This window comes from Medicago sativa, chromosome 5 (genome assembly GCF_051527215.1).
Source record: "Medicago sativa cultivar Bolivia chromosome 5, Bolivia_mono, whole genome shotgun sequence".
NCBI classification, from domain to species: domain Eukaryota; kingdom Viridiplantae; phylum Streptophyta; class Magnoliopsida; order Fabales; family Fabaceae; genus Medicago; species Medicago sativa.
This window is the reverse complement of record NC_140753.1, coordinates 2,418,688-2,437,393: the sequence shown is the minus strand read 5'-3', so window position 1 is coordinate 2,437,393 and position 18,706 is coordinate 2,418,688. Positions and strand designations below refer to the sequence as shown.

Here is an 18,706-nt window from a genome sequence, read left to right as displayed (position 1 = left end):
TTTGATTGATGAATATCATCCTCGATAGAAGTAAGAGCCACACTATTTTTATTGTGTATGATTGAATTTGAACTTGTATCGACATTTGTAGAAGAATATCCAAATTTTAGAATTGGAGTGATATTATTTGGGGAATTACTTTTCCCATCCTATGGCCTTCTCCCGCGCCCTGTGTTTTTTCCAAAAATGCCCTTGAGGTTTCCGGATTTTAAAATCCGGATACATGTTTACTATTTCGGATTTTATAATCCGGACAGTTCTGATGTAAAATCAGCCATCAGACTCTATCACATTTCAGTAGTTTTGAGTTTTGCTTTTAAAAACAACAAAAAAACTAAGTAAAAATGCTAAAAACCTGTCAAATAAAATAATAAAAATATAAAAATAGCACCAAAAAATTCTAAAAATCAAATAAAACTAATGCAAATTTTTTCGGATTTTTCTGAGAATATGAAAAATAAAAAAAAATGAAAAATGGGTCTAAACGATGGAATTTTGGATTTTGAGGGGCGGAGTCCCGTAAGAAGTCCCTTCTAAGGGAGTCATGGTCCTTGAATTTTTTCTGATTTTCTGGGAAAGTTTCAGAGCAATTCGATCAAGTAGCCCGAAAACCCAATTTTTGACTAAGAACAGGTAACAATGACCTAAAAACAGAAGGATGAGAGTTATGAAGATTAATATTGTCTCTAAAATGACTATCCATGTTACAAACATGTTTAGAACTTGTGCTGATACGGTTCGGATTATATAATCCGAACTGTTTTACCTTGAAAAAGGGTGTTTAGGGGGTTTCCGGATTATGTAATCCGGAAACATCATGTAACACGCCCTATGTTTTGAAGTTTCCGGATTACAAAATCCGGAAAACTCCGTTACTCATTTTTTCACCCTTTAACAAAAGAAAACACCATTCCGGATTATAAAATCCGTAAACTCAAGGGTATTTTTGGAAAAAATAGGGCGCGCGAGGAAACCCATAGGGTGGGAAAAGTAATTCCCTATTATTTGTACCATCTTTTACTTCCTCCGGTCCTATTTATAAGAGAAAATTGGGTCAAAAAAAGTTGATGGATCTGGACCAAATTGTTAACCAGATACATTAACTTTTGTTGACCAAAATTTCTCTTATAAATAGGACCGGAGGGAGTATTTTTGAAGTAGTCGCACGACCAAATCCTAAAATTTCAACCCCATTATTACTATTACTACCCTCAAAATTTCTCAAACTAACAAGAGAAGGGTTTAATATCCCTTTCAAACTCAAAACACCATTACTATACTCAATATTACCAAAACTATGTGGTATAATACTAGGGTTAATATAAGATGGTTTTTGGATCATATGTTCCATTCTAACATCGAGTGCCCTATAATACGGGGGTGTAAAAAAAGTATTTGGATAACTAAAATAAGAGTTAAAGGGAGGTTGTCCTAAACCTAATTCATACCTTTGTTTACGTTGCTTTTCTAATGCACGTTCCATCTTATGAACGTTTTGGTGTCCTCCCAACGCCTGTGAAGTAGCAAATTTTTTCTTACAAAATAATCATGAAAAAGACCTGAATCCAAATTTTTCTCTTTGTTCTTGTTATTGTTCTCATTCTCATTTTTCCCTTCTTTGTTGTTATTTGGAAAACCAGATGATGAACCAACTTGCTTAATGCTAAAAAAATCATGCTCTGGCGCCTTCGTCCTCTTAAACGAATCGTCTTTTGACAGCTTCATGAAATCAATAAACTTGTTGGAATTTGAGTTTGCGGGTTGATCTTGTTCAGGCTCCTTCATGTCCACAACTTTTTGTGTGTTGGAAGATTCACCTTGATCTTTTGCAGTGCTAGAGATGCTAGAGGCTTCAGATGCCATGAAATAAAGTATAGCAAACTATACCTTATGTTGGAGAATGTAGATGTGATTTTTAGATTTGAGGAAAAGAGAAAAGAAAGGGTTATTTATTTAGAAATATTTGAGTTAATGCATGCATCTTTATGAAAAAGAAAAAGAGATATCTCATACATATTTGCTATTATTATTATTTTTTTGACAGTCAAAAAACTTCATTCATTCAAAGGTAAAAAATAATACAATCGATTAAGAGTTGGGACATTCCCCACACCCATAAATTGAGATTAGACCTAACAATCAAGATAGTAGGATACATCCTAACGATACATCTATACAGTTCAGAAAACAAAAGGGCAACAATACTCCAAAAACAATACCCTAACAACCAGACTAATTCCTTCCACCTATGGTCCAAGATCACCAAACTTTTGAGATCCATAGTCTTTGATGTCATCCAACTCCGGAAAAAAGATTGTGTTGTTGTTCGCGCATATTGACTATAATTGGTCTCTGTGATAACCAATACAACCATACGTTGAAAAGTCCTATGTGAGGCTGAGAAGATGTTGAGTTTGCTTATTGTCACCATGAATTCCTTACTCATAACAAAATACCGATAAGACGAATCCTTCACTAGCATTTCAACAAACACATGGCATGCAAACTTGAAAAAAACCAACAATAACAAAAAGCAAACAAAACAGTAAATAAAATGACAGAGAATCAAAAACATGGAGCCAAACCACACTCTCAAACGGGAAGATAGCAGAGAAACCCAAATAAAACTTTTCCATGGTGGCTTTCGAGGGGGCCGTCTCGAGATCAAATCACGTTAATTTGTAACTTGGGGGCGGTTTAGGAAGTGGCCGGACAACTAGCGATGAAATTGATACCCATCCTGTAGCTTGATATATGCTTGTTGGAGGGACTTTATGGGACTTGTTCCAGCAGAAGTGATGAAATACAATGACAGAAGGGTAAAGGGTCGTGGTGGTTTTCTGTGAAAAGTTAAAGAGGAGCTTAAAGGAAGAAAAGGGACGGAAAACTTCTCACAGAGGAGAGACAAAATATAACTTCCCACAAGGAGAGACTTAAACAATAAACATCTCACAAGGAGAGAATAAGAGACGATACTTCTCACAAGGAGAGATTAAACAAAAAAATTACTTGGAACAGCTAGGTCATCAATCGAATTGATTCCTGTGTTATGTTGTTGAATCGCGTTTCAGAACCTTATCCCTGAAGGAGAAAGAATTCGCGATCGCAGTTTAACGTTAAATTGCAAAAGTACGATTTACGATTTACGTTAATCGCAAATTTGGAACGCTTTTACGATTTACGATTCCTGTGTAATCGCAAATTTGGAACAGCTAGCGATTCCATATTTGCTATTATTACAGCTAGCGATTCCATATTTGCTATTATTATTTGAATCGTAATTATACTAGTTTTTTTTTTTTTTTGTTGAATCATACTTATAGTATTTAATCCGTCAAAAAATAATTATAAAATTTATGGATTGAAAATTTGAAACAATAGGTGGACGGATATTGCTCCTATTAATTTGTGCAGGAATATATTTGCTTCCCTAAAATATAATTAATTATTTATTTTGTTAGTCGGATCTTTAATATGATTTTTTTTTTGGTGAGCTTAATATGATTAATTATTTATATTTTATTTAGTTCAATTGTGATTTCAAACAGAGAAACAAAATTGGCAACTTGGTAATAATTTGGGATGCAATTTTGTCTACATCAATGAATGACGTGTGTATATTTTCTTCAACATGGGGTTAATTAAGGCTTTCTTATTTGAACCAAAAAAAAATAAAAATTAAGGCTCTCTTATAAATTGCACATGTTCAAATCTTATTGATTTTCTTTTTTTGAAAATCTTATTGACTTTCTTTGGACACAATTAAAATCATATTTTTTGGAAAATTAAATCATACTAGTTATTTTTTGACCAAAAATCGTACTAGTTATTGTTTTTAGTTTCGACTTTCAATTACGTGTTACTCGATAACTAACTTATATTTTAACTGAATTTTTTTTTTCCGTGAAAAAAAAAACCGAAATTTTTTCTCAATAAAAAAGGAAACATTTATCTCATCAATAGCCACTGCTTTACCGGCTTGCACTTTACAAGCTTTGTATTTTATTTTTAAACTTGAATTTTGACTCAAGGACATATTTAATTGGACGATCAATCCCATCGACTACTAACGAGGATTCGATTGATGTCAAAGCAAAGTTGTATATGACCGCTTTCAAGCAACAACTCTCACAAATAATGTTATAGCATTTGTTGTGACAAAAATCAAGACTATTGGGATAGCACGCAACTCAGCAAATAACACATTACCTCCAACTTCATAGTGAGGAAAACCAATTATTCAATCTTTATCGTGGATGCAAACAACACCACCAACACCAAAACACCGAAACACCCAGAGCCTTCTAGAAAACTACCATCAACATTGAGTTTGAGAGTACCTTTTGATGGGGGTGGGGGGATCCAATGAGCCAAGAGACGCGTTAAGTATGGATCCATTCCAGGATTTGGATAGTAAGAAGTGCATTTATCATGCAAAGAGAAGGTCTTTAGCACCACCTCATGATTACGCCAACGTTGATCTTAAAAAATAACATCGTTTTTCCAACACCAAGCATACCATAATCTCGTGACAAACAAAATAGAGGAGACATCACATTTCATCTCATAAAGCCAAAGCTTGACTGCCTTGGCATCTGTTTGGGAGAAAAAATTCTGGTAACGCCCAATATTCAAGCTGAGCCAAAGCTCTCTAGAATGCGGGCAATTACATAAACAATGAAGAATATCCTCTATAAGTAAAGAGCAACATATGCAGCTTGGATAAAATATCATATTGGAATGATGCCGACATACATTAATAGGAAGAACATTGTGAAAACAAAGCCAAAGAAAGTTTTCGAGTTTTGCTTAAAGTACCGTCAAAATATTGTGTTGTCAACTGTCAAACTAGTCCAATTTTCAAAAATATTACCATATTATCAAACCTTTATTTGGTATGTACATATTATCACAAACCTTATCTTATAAGAAATATTTAAAGCAGTTCTGGAAGGACTCGTATTAAAGATGAAAATATTGGTCATTCTGCAATGGCTTCATTTTACACAAGTCGTAGGGTTTGAGCAAGAGATGAACTGGTTGGTTTTTTGGTGGAAGGAACCAATGATCTCATGTTTGATTCTGTTGTTGGTATGAGAGGACTAGGAAAAATAACTCTTGCTAAGCATATTTTTATAACAAATTAGCGAAAAAGTACTTGATTGTCGATGTTTGGTCATGATGTCTCAATTCTATATTTTGAGAGAGAAGTTGATTAATATGGTGAAGAAATAGTGAGCCTATTTCAAAGGGTCTGCAGAAGATGAATGACACAACATTGATTGATCATGTCAGGCAACATCTTCAATCAAAGAGGTACCTAGTCTTTTTATGATGTTTGGAAATATATTTTTTGATGCGATTAAACATGCTATGATTAAATGTAAAAAAAAAAAAATGCTATGATTAGTAATAACAAAGTGTTGGAACACTAGTTAAAGTCTAGTGAGAAAATTGGAAAGAAAGAAAAACACTATGAGAAACTAGTGTGTGGGTATGTGACTTAAAAATGTCCCACATTGGAGAGTCACCCCAACTAGTAAGTGTTTATATAAGGGTGGGGTGACCTCCAAGGGTGTGCCCTTGGGGTACCCATTTTTGTGAACGGGTGAACGCTTACAAAATATATATATCACGCGCGACGCCGCCGGCCGACCGGCTGGGCTTGGGTCGTGGGTCAGAAAATTGATATATTTTTTTGTCACTTGAAAATGTTAAATTAATTAAGCAAACTGATGTGTTACATTCCGACCCGATCCAAGAAACTTCCGGATATTTCCAATTAAGAAAACGCGTTTGCTTTGCTTAAGGATTAAGCAAACTTAATCCCCAAGTCACGCGTAAAACGCGTTTGCTTAAGGATTAAGCAAACTTAATCCCCAAGTAATTCTCACGAACTCTGCCTATAAAAGGAGAGCTCGCCCCACTCATTCTTCACACCAAAATCTCACAGTTGATGCTTCCTGTGCGATTTTCTCTCTTCTCCCTTCGATTTTAAATCGTTCTTCTTCTTCTACTCCTTTCTGTCCCATCGGTTTCGAATAGAGCGGTTACGTACCGTATCGAGTGGCTTCGATCAAACGATTGAACCATACTTTGAGGTGTAATTCTCGAGCGACTATATACTGTGCAGTATATACTCGTAACAGTGATCTGGGCTGTTTTATCCTGGAGAAGGCGTGGTTGTTAGTCTACCTTGCACAAACTAGGGTAGTGCCGCGAAACGTCTTAAAGAAAGCGACCTGGTCGTGACTCACCCAGTAATTTCGTTCGGTATAATTTTTTAAAACGAAAAACAACAATTTTAAGACGTTTCGGAAACCATGAATACCAACAACGAAATTACTGTATCTGGAACAGCTGTCGATTTCAACAAACCGTTTAAGTTTCACGGTAGTAACTTCAAGCGTTGGCAAACAAAGATGATGTTTTTTCTAACTACGAAAAAGGTTGCCCACGTCTTGAAGGATAACATACCTGTGATACCATCGATGTCGGTTCCTATGGAAACGACTAGTAAAGGTAAGACAGCAGTGGCTACAGATGCTTCTATATCTGCAGCAAATGCTGAGTTGGAAAGGCTTACTGCCGAACATGCTGAAAAGGTGAAACAGGCTGAAAAGGATAGACTCCTCTGGCAGGAAGAGGATTACCTGTGCAAGAATTACGTATTGAACTGTCTTGCGGATCATCTATATGATCTGCATCTGATTCATAAGACAGCTAAGGATGTTTGGGATGCTCTTCAGAATAAATATAACACTGAAGAGGCTGGCTCAAAGAAATTTGCTGTGAGCCGGTACCTAAACTATAAGATGAACGACGAGAAATCTGTCGAAGAACAATCTCAGGAGCTTCAGAATATAGCTCATGAGATTTTTGTTGAAGGAATTCAATTACCTGAGCAGTTTCAGATTGCTGTGATAATTGATAAACTGCCTCCTGCTTGGAAGGACTTCAAGAATGCCCTTAGGCATAAGACTAAGGAGTTTTCTCTTGAAAGTCTGATTACTCGACTTCGTATTGAAGAAGAGGCAAGAAAACAAGAACTGAATGAAGAGGTGTTTGCTGTCTCGAACAGCAACACTAAAAAGAAATCTGTGGGTGCTGTTCTGAAGCCTGCTGGCAAACAATTTAAGAATCAGAACCGTCCTGCAAATAAGAAGTCCAATCGGAATAAGAATGGGAACCTACAAAAGGTCCCAAGAGCTCAACCATCAAAGAATGACCCTGCTCAACCGTTTAATTGCTACAATTGCGGACAACCAGGTCATATGGCACGAAAGTGTAGAAACCCATCCACTCGACCGGCTCAAGCTCAGGCTCATTTGACAACAAATGAGGAGCAGCCGTATACTGCAATGATAACTGAAATCAACATGGTGGGTGGATCTGATGGTTGGTGGATAGACACTGGTGCATCTCGCCATGTCTGTTATGAACGTGCTATGTTTAAGACATACACTGCTGCTGAAGATCAGAAGGTGCTGTTGGGAGACTCTCACACCACTGAAGTTGCTGGAACCGGAGATGTGGAGCTGAAATTCACCTCCGGGAAGACTCTCATATTGAAGGATGTGCTGCACACTCCTAGAATTAGGAAGAATTTAGTTTCTGGCTTTTTACTGAATAAGGCTGGTTTTGAACAAATCATAGCATGTGATATGTACTCTATTACTAAGGATATGGTTTTTGTTGGGAAAGGGTATGCTACTGATGGTATGTTTAAGTTGAATCTTATGAATAAAATTTCTCCTTCTGCTTATATGTTGTGTGATTTTAATATTTGGCATGCACGACTCTGTCACGTTAATAAACGAATCATTTCTAATATGAGCAATCTCGGTTTAATTCCTAAGTTATCTTTGAATGAATTTGAAAAATGTCAGTTTTGTAGTCAAGCAAAAATAACAAAAGGATCTCATAAATCTGTAATAAGAGAAACCGAACCATTTGAATTAGTACATTCTGATATATGCGAACTTGATGGTAACTTGACTAGAAACGGGCAAAGATACTTTATAACTTTTATCGATGATTGCTCTGATTACACTTATGTGTATTTAATGAAAAACAAAAGTGATGCGCTTGATATGTTTAAAAATTTTGTCAAAGAAATTGAAACTCAATTCAATAAAAGAATCAAGCGCTATCGTAGTGACAGAGGCACTGAATATTTATCACACACATCCAATGAGTATTATAAAGAGCACGGAATCATTCATGAAACAACTGCACCTTACTCTCCTGAGATGAACGGTAAAGCGGAAAGAAAAAATAGAACCTTTACCGAATTAGTAGTTGCCATCATGCTTAATTCTGGTGCAGCGCCTCATTGGTGGGGGGAAATTTTATTAACTGTTAGCTACGTGCTAAATAGAGTACCTAAAACTAAGAACAAAATTTCTCCTTATGAAATTTTGAAGAAAAGACAACCTAATTTGTCTTACATTCGAACATGGGGCTGTTTAGCCTATGTAAGGATTCCTAATCCCAAGAGAGTCAAACTTGCAAGTAGAGCCTATGAATGTGTATTCATTGGGCATGCCTTAAACAGTAAAGCATATAGGTTTTATGACCTAAAGGCTAAGGTGGTCATAGAATCAAATGACGCCGATTTCTATGAAACGAAATTTCCCTTTCTATTAAGAGATAGTGGGGGTAATAGTGGGGGCGCAAACATGAACACTACACCTGATCACAATCCAGTAATCAGAAATAGTGATGAAAACATCATAACTGATGTTACAGAACTTCGAAGAAGTAAGAGAGCAAGAACTGCTAAAGAGTATGGACCTGGATATGTGGTCAATACATTAGAAGAGGATCCATCAAATCTCAAAGAAGCTTTGTCTTCCTTGGATGCAGACTTATGGCAAGAAGCCATAAATGATGAAATGGATTCTCTACAGTCTAACGATACTTGGCACTTGACTGAACTTCCTCCAGGCTGCAAACCAATAGGTTGTAAATGGATTTTGAAAAAGAAACTGAAACCTGATGGAACTGTTGACAAATACAAGGCACGCCTTGTAGCCAAAGGTTTCAGACAAAGAGAAAATATAGATTTTTTCGATACCTACTCACCAGTTACTCGAATCACATCCATAAGGGTACTAATTTCCTTGGTTGCTGTTTATAACTTGATAGTACACCAAATGGATGTGAAAACTGCTTTTTTGAATGGTGAGTTGGAAGAAGAAATCTATATGGAACAACCTGAAGGTTTTGTAGTCCATGGACAGGAAAGCAAAGTATGTAAGTTAGACAAATCTCCGTATGGTCTAAAACAAGCCCCTAAGCAATGGCATGAAAAGTTTGACAACTTAATGATTTCGAATGAGTTCAAAGTGAATGAAAGTGACAAATGTATCTACTACAAGTATGATAAAAACATTTGCACTATCATATGTCTATATGTAGACGACCTACTCATATTTGGGTCAAACATTCCTGCCATAAATTCTGTGAAATCACTGTTGAGTAACAACTTTGATATGAAGGACCTAGGAGAAGCTGATGTAATTCTTGGTATCAAGATTACTAGATCAGATAAAGGAATTTCCTTGGATCAGTCTCATTATGTTGAGAAGATATTAAGGAAATACAACTACATTGATTGTAAACCTACAAGCACACCCTATGACCCAAGTGTAAAACTTTTTAAGAACACTGGAGATGGTGTTAGACAAACTGAATATGCGAGCATCATTGGCAGTCTCAGATATGCCACTGATTGTACTAGACCCGACATTGCCTATGTCGTGGGACTCTTATGCAGATTTACAAGTAGGCCAAGCAAGGAGCATTGGCATGCTATTGAGAGAGTTATGAGATACATGAAAGGGACTATGACATTAGGACTGCATTATCAAAAATATCATGCTGTACTTGAAGGGTACAGTGATGCAGATTGGAACACCTTGTCGGATGATTCCAAAGCGACCAGCGGCTATATATTTAGCATAGCTGGAGGAGCTGTTTCTTGGAAGTCTAAGAAGCAGACCATTCTGGCTCAGTCCACAATGGAATCTGAGATGATAGCACCAGCTACTGCTAGTGAAGAAGCAAGTTGGCTAAGATCCTTGCTAGCTGAAATCCCTTTATGGGAGAAACCGTTACCAGCTGTGTTAATTCATTGTGATAGTACCGCGGCTATTGCAAAGATTAAGAATCGTTATTACAATGGTAAGAGACGACAGATAAGACGAAAACACAGCACGATTAGAGAGTGTATCTCTAATGGAGCGGTTAGAGTTAATTTTGTACGTACGAATGAAAATTTAGCTGATCCTTTGACGAAAGGACTTAATAGAGAGAAAGTCCGAGAAACATCCAGTAGGATGGGACTAATGTCTATAGCCCACTAAATGATGGTAACCCGACCTATATGACTGGAGATCCCAAGATTTAGGTTCAATGGGTAAAAACAAGTCATGAAGTGGTAGAACATGCTATGAGAGAAAGAATATAGAAAGCATGATCCTGCAGCGAAAGAAGGATGAGGTAATAGTAACTCTTAATGAGATCTATACTCTATGTTGAGTGGGGTACACAGCTACAGGAGTACCCTTGATAGACTCACCTATACGAATGTGGAACTTAGGCCGGTCCTATGGAATTTTGAGGCAGAATTCCTAGAGCATTCGTTAAAACCGGGATACACGTGCAGGGCCTTAAAACGCACAGGCTTTTAGAATACACCTATGAAAAGGTTTGTGTGTGGATTCTATGTCTGAAATAAAGTTCAATGCTGTAAGCAACTCTTGTTAAATCAGAATACCTTCCACTATGCAAAGGTTCAAGTTGTTGGCGACACCTTTGTATATTAGCAAATCTTATGGAAACGTTTTACGTTATTTCTCGAAACCATTTTGAAGTCAAGCGGGGGATTGTTGGAACACTAGTTAAAGTCTAGTGAGAAAATTGGAAAGAAAGAAAAACACTATGAGAAACTAGTGTGTGGGTATGTGACTTAAAAATGTCCCACATTGGAGAGTCACCCCAACTAGTAAGTGTTTATATAAGGGTGGGGTGACCTCCAAGGGTGTGCCCTTGGGGTACCCATTTTTGTGAACGGGTGAACGCTTACAAAATATATATATCACGCGCGACGACGACGCCGCCGTCCGTCCGACCGGCCGGGCCGGGCTTGGGCTTGGGTCGGAAAATTGATATATTTTTTTTGTCACTTGAAAATGTTAAATTAATTAATTAATTTTTCATTATACGAAAGCGTTATACGTAACAAATTGATGTGTTACATTCCGACCCGATCCAAGAAACTTCCGGATATTTCTAATTAAGAAAACGCGTTTGCTTTGCTTAAGGATTAAGCAAACTTAATCCCCAAGTCACGCGTAAAACGCGTTTGCTTAAGGATTAAGCAAGCTTAATCCCCAAGTAATTCTCACGAACTCTGCCTATAAAAGGAGAGCTCGCCCCACTCATTCTTCACACCAAAATCTCACAGTTGATGCTTCCTGTGCGATTTTCTCTCTTCTCCCTTCGATTTTAAATCGTTCTTCTTCTTCTACTCCTTTCTGTCCCATCGGTTTCGAATAGAGCGGTTACGTACCGTATCGAGTGGCTTCGATCAAACGATTGAACCATACTTTGAGGTGTAATTCTCGAGCGACTATATACTGTGCAGTATATACTCGTAACAGTGATCTGGGCTGTTTTATCCTGGAGACGGCGTGGTTGTTAGTCTACCTTGCACAAACTAGGGTAGTGCCGCGAAACGTCTTAAAGAAAGCGACCTGGTCGTGACTCACCCAGTAATTTCGTTCGGTATAATTTTTTAAAACGAAAAACAACACAAAGGAAGTAGAATCATTGTGACAACTAAAATGATGCATGTAGCTGAATATTTTAAGAAAACTTTTCAGGTTCATATTCACAAGCTACAGCTTGTCTCCAAAGAAATCATTGGAACTTTGTTGCAGCAAGGCATTTTGAGGGAAGTGTCCTATAGATCTCTGATGAAATGTCCTATGAAATTGTTCCAAAACGTCGAGGGTTGCCATTGGTCTTCTATCGACAAAGGCAAAAACCATGTTCGAGCGGAGAATTGGAGTCAAAATCTGAGAATGGAGTTAGAGCGCAACGGACTTTTGACTAGTTTATATGATATGATATAAGCACAATGACAACAACTTAGCCCCCGTGATTTTAACAAATTTACTATGATATCAAACATGCTCGTAAGTTAAGTAGCATCAACAAAGCAACTTAGTTATCGTGATTCTAACAAATTCACTGTGATACCAATCATGCACATGCACGTAAGTTTAGTAGCATCAACAAGCAAACATTAATTTTAAAGATAAATCATAAAAAGTGTAATCAAAGACAAGTCTATAGTATCCAATTCACTTAATTTTCACTCAATATAAAAAAATACAAACATATCAATATTCAGTTAATTTTCTACATGAAAAGTATAATAATGGCTAACAACAATTAATTATCTTCAAACATGTTTAATTTAATTAATCTTTAGATAAATGAAGTTGCAATGAAGATAACCCAGTGGTACCAGGGTTGTTAAGCTGATCAAGCTGTTTATGACCACGACGAAGTAAATATTCAATGTATTGAAAATTCTTTCGATCAATTTCTTTTGAATTACGGCGAAATTCTTGAGATACTAAAGATTCTATGTTGCGGCGTTCTTCGTCGTGTTTGGAACGTGCTGCGCGTAGAAATCCTCTGTATAAGCTAAGCACTTGCTTTTGCATTCCAGAAAGCCTTTGCACTCTGGTTCCTCCCATTTCATCTTCTTTTTTTCTCTGCCATAATATAAACGCAGAACATTGAGAATTAGAATTTTCATTGCAAAGAAAAAAGCTATTGAAGAATTGAAATTAAAAATTAAAATTGATTTTACCTGAGAGGAATGAGAACGAGAAGAGCGTAGGATCGAAGTTTGAGATTTAGATTCGTTAGGTGCTTTGGTTTTGTGGTGTTGTTGCGTTTTGGAACACGAGTTTAGAAGAGGAATTTCTTAGAACAGAGATCTAAAATGGGCTTATTGGGTTTGGGCTCTTAAATAGGAACTAAATAATAATCAAATATAATTGCTTTATCCGCCCCTCCAATTGCTCAACCCCTGAAAATTAGTTGATCGGGAGTTACGAGCTGATAAAAAAACAATGATCTGGTAGTAACTCCCAATAGATTTATGCGATCAATATTATGAAATGATAAATGTGAGGGGATTTTGAGAAACTTGAGGTGCGAATAGAGCAATGCTCATAATCAAATAATTTTGGTGATTACTCATTTTCCTATTAAATGTTCAAATCTATCAAAAATATATTGCATAAGCTAACTTACAGTAATGCTATGCATTTTCAGGGATTATTTTCCACTTGTATGTATACTCCATATTATTTTTAAAACTTCTAAACTATCATTCCTTAATGTAAATGAACCTATTTATGTTTATTGTGAGAATTTCAAACTCAATATTCACCGTAATAACCCACTTGAGTTGGCTTGGAACCTTGGAGTGTCCTCCTCCTTCTTGAGGTCTCCCCAATTCCAATTCGGGTGTGCTATATAATATTTTGATTTTTATTATTTGAAGTTACTTCAAAAAAGTTCCAAGAATTTTGTGAAAGCTTAATTTATATTTTTATCACAATTTCTTAAGAGAGATTGAGAAAAATGGACACAGAAATGACTATTGAGTTTGAGCCACTCCAATGTGATAAACGGCTGTTGGTACCCTCCGCTAAAAAAAAAAAAACACGCATTCAAGCGGTGATCATGTCAGTGATCGTTACATTGAGAATGCTGGATTTCGCCCGACCGTAATGAATCTGATCAACATGCAGGAAAGAACAAAAATAAAGAGTTGCTTGTCAATAATAATTAACATGAAATATTGCTCATCCTCGTTAAAATTTTGTTTTAAGTTTTCATTTTCAGCTAGTTGTTTCTTTTTTTTTCTTGAGCAAATTTCAGCTAGTTGTTTCTTTGTTTATATGTAATAATTGAGCTAACTAATGCAAAATTATTAGATGATTTCACCCACAATATTACAAGTAAGGAATCAACTCTTTTACGAAAATACGATGAGCAACTTAGTAATTGTTTAAAAATTATTACATGAGCTGAAAATACTGGTCACAAAAGTTTTCTGTTAACAATTTCTGTCGATGACAGGTAGAATGTTAGATTGCTGCTGTAGTTCTGTGCAATATATGATTACAATATTTAGCATTACATTGCATATGTTTTGTTTTGTTGTTTTTCAAAAAAAAAAAAAAATGCATGTTTTGTTATATCATGTTTCAGCAAAGCTTCTGCTAAATCACAATAAGACAAGCTTCTGCTAATCTTCTCTTTCCTTCCCTCGACATCAGCTTGCATGACTTTATTTCTCTTATCAAGAGGCAATAAAGCCAATCTGGAAAGTTTCTTAGGACTCACAACTTCTAGTTTCTCAGAAAAATCTTTGTATTGCAATATGCATTTGTCATAGATATTAAAAAAACTTAATCAAGGAAGCAATCAAAACATGATAATTAAATACTAATAATTGCTTGTCTAAATATATATAATAATAATGTAACAGCAACAAGTAAATAAATACCAAGACATAAATTCAACTAAAAAGTAGCAATACATAAATTCAACTAGAAAGTAGCAATTTCGTCACAAAAAAACAAACAAACTAGAGAGTAGCAATCGAATTAACAGCAACATTGACATGAAATATAAAAACTGAATTTAAAGCCTAAGTGACAGATCAAGCCCACACGAATCATAATCGGAGGATTCTTCTTCAGTATTGAACTTCGACAAATCAATATCATCCTTGGTGGTAGTAGTAGTAGGATCCACACTATTTTTGTTGTTTATGATTGTGCTTGAACTTGTAGCAACATTTGTAGAAGAATCTCCAAATTTTGTAATAGCACCAATCTTGTTATTCGTACCATCTTCAATCCTTGAAGCAGTTGCACCACCAAATCCTAGAATTCCAGTTCCACTATTACTTTTGCTACCCTCCACGTTTCTCAAACTAACAAGCGAAGGGTTTAATATATCTTTCAAACATAAAGCACCATTACCATACCCTAAATGGCCACTAATTCTGTTATGTGTACCATCTTCAATCCTTGAAGTAGTTGCACCACCAAACCCTAGAATTCCCACCCCACGATTACTATTACTACTCTCCATGTTTCTCAAACTAACAAGAGAAGGATTTAATATATCTTTCAAATGCAAATCACCATTACTATACTCAAAAGGGCCAAAACCATGTGGGGTAATCCTAGGGTTAATATAAGATGGTTTTTGAATCATAGATTCCATTCTAACACCGAGTGCCCCATAATTAGGGGGTGTAAAAAGAGTGTTTGGATAACTAAAATAAGGGTTAAGAAGAGGCTGCCCTAAACCTAATGCATACCTTTGTTTAAGTTGCTTTTGTAATGCACGTTCTGCCTTATGAGCGTTTTGGTGTCCACCTAATGCTTGCGAAGTAGAAAATTTTCCCTTGCAATATAAGCATGAAAAAGACCTTGAATCGACTTTTTTCTCTTCATTCATGTTCTCATCTTTTCCTTTATTGTTGTTATTTGGAAAACAAGATGATGAACCAACTTGCGTAGTGATAAAAGATTCTGGCACCTTGGATCTGTGAATCGAATCCTCTTTAGACAGTTTCACGAAATCAACAGGCTTGTTGAAGTTAGAGTTTGAGGATGGATCTTGTTCGAGCTCTTTCATGTTCATAACCTTTTTTTTTTTTTTTTTGGAAAGAGAAGCTTATAAGAAGGTTGTGATTTTATGATTTGAGAAGCTTATAAGAAGGGTTATTTATTTAGAAAATTGTTGAGTTAATGCAAATATCTTCATGAATAAGTAAAAGAGATATCTCATGTATATTTTTTTTAGAGAATAAAATGCCTAAATATCTTTTTTGAAGATTGCAGATATAATTATATTTTATATTTATATTTAAAATAAGATATCATTGGGATTTATAATATATATTTCTATTTAGAATATTTTTTATTTGAATATATGTTTTAGAAATATGGTTTGTATTACATAAGTTAAAATTTATTTGAGCTTGGCGGCAGAGGATGGGTGTTCTTTAAGGTGCCAACCTAGTTGGGATGTCGTTGCTTCACCTTGATGCCCGTCCTTGCTCCTAGCTTAGAAAAAAAATTACATAAGTAAAAGATATGTCATGCATATTAAAAAATATTATTTTAAAATTAGATGTCATTGGAATTTATAATATATATTTTTATTTAGAATATTTTTAGGATTTATTTTTTATTTAAATATATGTTCTAGAAATATATTTTGTATTGCGCCATCGATTATATACCTCATATAATTTATGCAATACAATCACAAAAAAAATAAATCATGTTTTGCTGTTTTTTTAACATACATCATATTTTGCTTTAATTATTTGAATCATCATAACTATAATAGTTTATTTTTGTGAATAATAATTATAATAGCTAGGGTTGAAAATTGAAACGATACGAGGAAGGATATTGCACCTAATAATTTGAGCAAGAATATTTTTTCCTTCCTAAAATGATTTACACTATGTCTCTTACTCGGTAAGTAACTTATGTTTTAATTTTTTAAGTGAACTTTTTGCTTCCCGTAAAGAAAATATTTTTTTCTCAATAAAAAAGTAAACATTTTTTTGACCAAATAAAAAAGTAAACTTGTTTTCAACAAAAAAAGGGAACGTTTTTCTCTGCAGGCTTGCAATTTTCAGAGATGGTAAGATATCCCCTTAAAAAAATTGTAAGAGATGATATTAATTGATTTTTTTCTTCCCGTAAAAAAAAGCATTTTGTCAATAAAAAAAGGAAACTTTTTTATATTCAATACTAGGCACTTGCAGTTATCAATTTTTTGTTAGGTTTGTAAATTTCAGGTTAAACTAAATATTCATGTATCCAAGAGCATTAAATGTGATGATAATTCCCTAAAAAAATGATGATAATAAATGTAATTTATTTTTTCAGTTGTATACAGATGATATTCAATTTTTTTGCATAGTGTAACAATCTGGAACCCTTAACTTCATTATCACCCTCCTTAAAAAAAAAAAAAAACTTCATTATCACCTCTAAACTCTTTCACCCATACTTTTAAAAAATAAATAACTTCAAACTAGTCCAATCTCTTCAAAAATATTACCATATTATTACAAACCTTATCCTTTTAGAACTTTTCTTTTGAAGGAGAAATATTTATCTGGTCATATATCTCATAAATAATATACATTATAAGGTCAAATATCTTTCTTATTTTTTTTACCCATTCTTTCTTATTTTTATAAAAAAGATACCATTTATTTTAATTCTATAAAATTTTATTTATTTATTTTCTTCTTTACATTTAACAGTGCGACTTTTTTGGTAGTGATTTAACAGTGCGACTAAAATAAATAAAAGATACCTTTCTTATTTATATATTTTCTTTCTAAAAAAAACACAATAGTGTGACTAAAAACACAATTTTTTTTTTCATGAACATATAATTTAAATTTTTTATGGGGACGATTTTTTTTTAATTCTATAAAGTTATTTCCTTTATATAAGTTTGTATTTTAAAATAGTTTTACTGATTCTTACATTGAGACGATTACTTGATCGATGTTTGTTTAACAAAAACTGTTCTATTGATCTTTGAAGTTGAGACGATGACTTGATCAATGTCGGTTTAACAAAAACAAGAGAAAATACGTGTTTTAAAATTCAACTTTTATTCCCGATTCATGGAATAAAAAGAAAGAAGTTTGAAGTATAAATAAGTCTGAAAATTGTCCATGAAGCTCTAGAGGGACTACTTTTAAAGAAGAAAATTTTATTGATTCTAAAATTGTTTCATTTTTCTTTGAATAGACACGATAGTTGTACTTGTAGGGTTTTATTCACCAACGGATGATTTCCACTACAAGCAAACCAACGAAAACGAACGAATAACACTACCTATGATTTCCACTACAAGCCAAAACTATATTATTTTAATATTAAATAAAAAATTTGTAACAGGTTAACGTTGTTTCTTTCCATCATTAATTTTCGTTTTTTTAGATCAAGTAGTTTTCCGATTAGACTCATACACTATAAATGGAGAAGTGAAGAATCCCAGGATCGAAATCTGACGCCTACATTTCAATGTTCATAGAACCAAAGACGGATGCAGGTGCACAAGGGTGTAGGCTTGTGCATACACTAAATTTTGAGAATTTTTTTTAGGTGGTAGTAATATAGTAATATATAGTTATAGTTGAAATTTCTTCAAAAAAAAAAAGTTATAGTTGAAATGTTGACTAAATGACCCACACAAAACACACAACACTTTTCTATTGGCCCATACATAAACACACTTTTTTTTTATAGTGTATTTATAATTTTTTGGTAGTGATAAACACGCACTTTGACACAATATGATGTATTTATACTATTAAAAATGAAATATAATAGATATTTATATATGTTGAACTATCAACCGAGTTGCATTTACATGATATTATTTGTTGTTTTTTCACCCGTATCAAATAACAACACTCTTTAGTAAAAGCTCAAAAAATGAGGCGCCACATCCTGAAGGAGTGAGCCTTGGCTAAAAGGACGCCATGTCGTGTCTTGCAACGAAGAAAAGGCATAGTTATAGTCAGAGGAAGCTGTCTTTAAAGATCGTT

The 18,706-nt window shown here is 34.6% G+C and overlaps 3 protein-coding genes across 3 annotated transcripts; all 3 read right to left on the bottom strand.

Annotated features, from left to right (window-relative positions):
- Positions 1-1,099: 1,099 nt before the first annotated feature.
- LOC146919089 (uncharacterized) lies at positions 1,100-1,863 on the bottom strand. The gene is given in 2 exon segments (XM_085710599.1): positions 1,100-1,570; positions 1,573-1,863. Coding segments are annotated over 2 exon segments (762 nt in total).
- Positions 1,864-12,363: 10,500 nt separating this feature from the next.
- LOC146919088 (LYR family of Fe/S cluster biogenesis protein) lies at positions 12,364-12,999 on the bottom strand. Its single transcript, XM_085712340.1, has 2 exons — positions 12,893-12,999; positions 12,364-12,794 (listed from the first exon to the last, which is right to left on the bottom strand). The coding sequence occupies exon 2, from the start codon at positions 12,774-12,776 to the stop codon at positions 12,495-12,497; it is 282 nt and encodes a 93-aa protein (XP_085568466.1). The 5' UTR covers positions 12,777-12,794; positions 12,893-12,999; the 3' UTR covers positions 12,364-12,494.
- A 1,672-nt stretch (positions 13,000-14,671) lies between these two features.
- LOC146919087 (uncharacterized) lies at positions 14,672-15,871 on the bottom strand. Its single transcript, XM_085710559.1, has one exon. The coding sequence runs from the start codon at positions 15,754-15,756 to the stop codon at positions 14,743-14,745; it is 1,014 nt and encodes a 337-aa protein (XP_085566685.1). The 5' UTR covers positions 15,757-15,871; the 3' UTR covers positions 14,672-14,742.
- Between the last annotated feature and the right edge of the window lie 2,835 nt (positions 15,872-18,706).